The sequence below is a fragment of the Orycteropus afer genome, unplaced genomic scaffold (assembly GCF_000298275.1).
Source record: "Orycteropus afer afer isolate SDZICR_OR568_19922 unplaced genomic scaffold, OryAfe1.0 scaffold00999, whole genome shotgun sequence".
In the NCBI taxonomy this organism is placed as follows: domain Eukaryota; kingdom Metazoa; phylum Chordata; class Mammalia; order Tubulidentata; family Orycteropodidae; genus Orycteropus; species Orycteropus afer.
In genome coordinates, this window is record NW_006922586.1 from 148,331 (window position 1) to 149,233 (window position 903).

Below are 903 nucleotides of genomic sequence, written 5' to 3' on the forward strand. Positions count from 1 at the left end.
AGCTGAATTGATGCATGTTTTGGTAATGTTTTCACCACCACTGAAAAAAGGGAAACCCTAGGCTGCAAGGTGTCAGACAGGACATCCCATAGCAGTTATTGGGACAGCAGTGGGCTTTTGGAAAACAATCCTGCTTCACCCCCTTTGATCCGGCCACTGTCTCTCTAGGAATCTGTCCCAAGAAAATAATGACCGTCAACGATGGGCTGCAGGCTGTCACTGGCCGTGGGCCCCAGTTGTCCGGCACCCCCACACCTACCCAAGCTGTACGCGGTGCAGACGCCTGGCTCCGACATCCTCCTCAGTAACTGCCTGGCATCCTCCTCTGAGAGGCACCCTTCAGTGCTGAAGAAGGAACGCTCCTCTTCATCAAGAAAGATCACATTTTCCAATCTGGACAAAATGGAGTGCTTCGTTTAAAATAACGTATTTCCAGAACAAAGATTTCACAAGAAAACCGTTCCCATTCTCACATTAGACAGACAACCCCCACAGACCTACTCAGCACCCAGCAGTGAAGATAAGAAAATAAACACAGAACAGATCCTGCCTTCAAGGAGTGTGTCTTACAGCCAGAGCAGATGCCAACAAACTGGAGATGCTGGGAGAAAAGCAGTATCACGGCTTCCTGCGCTGGTGAACTCCTACACAGCCTTCAAAGCCCCACCTCAAATACTCCCTTCCCTGTGAGGCCTGCAGGGAGAACTGATGCCTCCACATCTCGAGCCTTCAGAGCTGCACATACCAGCTCTGCCAGTGCTTCCCAGAGCCCAACACAAGCACAGGCCCCTTCGAGGGGGCACAGAGGAGAGGAGAGAAAAACAGGAAGGAATGGGGAGGGGAGGGGACAGAGGAGGGGAGGTTTGCTCATAGGAGTAGTTAACAGCGTAATAGGAAGCTGTG

At 51.6% G+C, this 903-nt stretch overlaps 1 protein-coding gene across 1 annotated transcript in view; it reads right to left on the reverse strand.

The window, feature by feature from the left end:
* Positions 1-903, reverse strand: part of SH3TC1 (SH3 domain and tetratricopeptide repeats 1) — a 159,421-nt gene that overhangs the window by 112,229 nt on the left and 46,289 nt on the right. Inside the window, exon 10 of the mRNA XM_007958513.1 lies at positions 260-410. Coding sequence (XP_007956704.1) covers positions 260-410 — 151 coding nt within the window. The remainder of the gene's footprint in view (positions 1-259; positions 411-903) is intronic.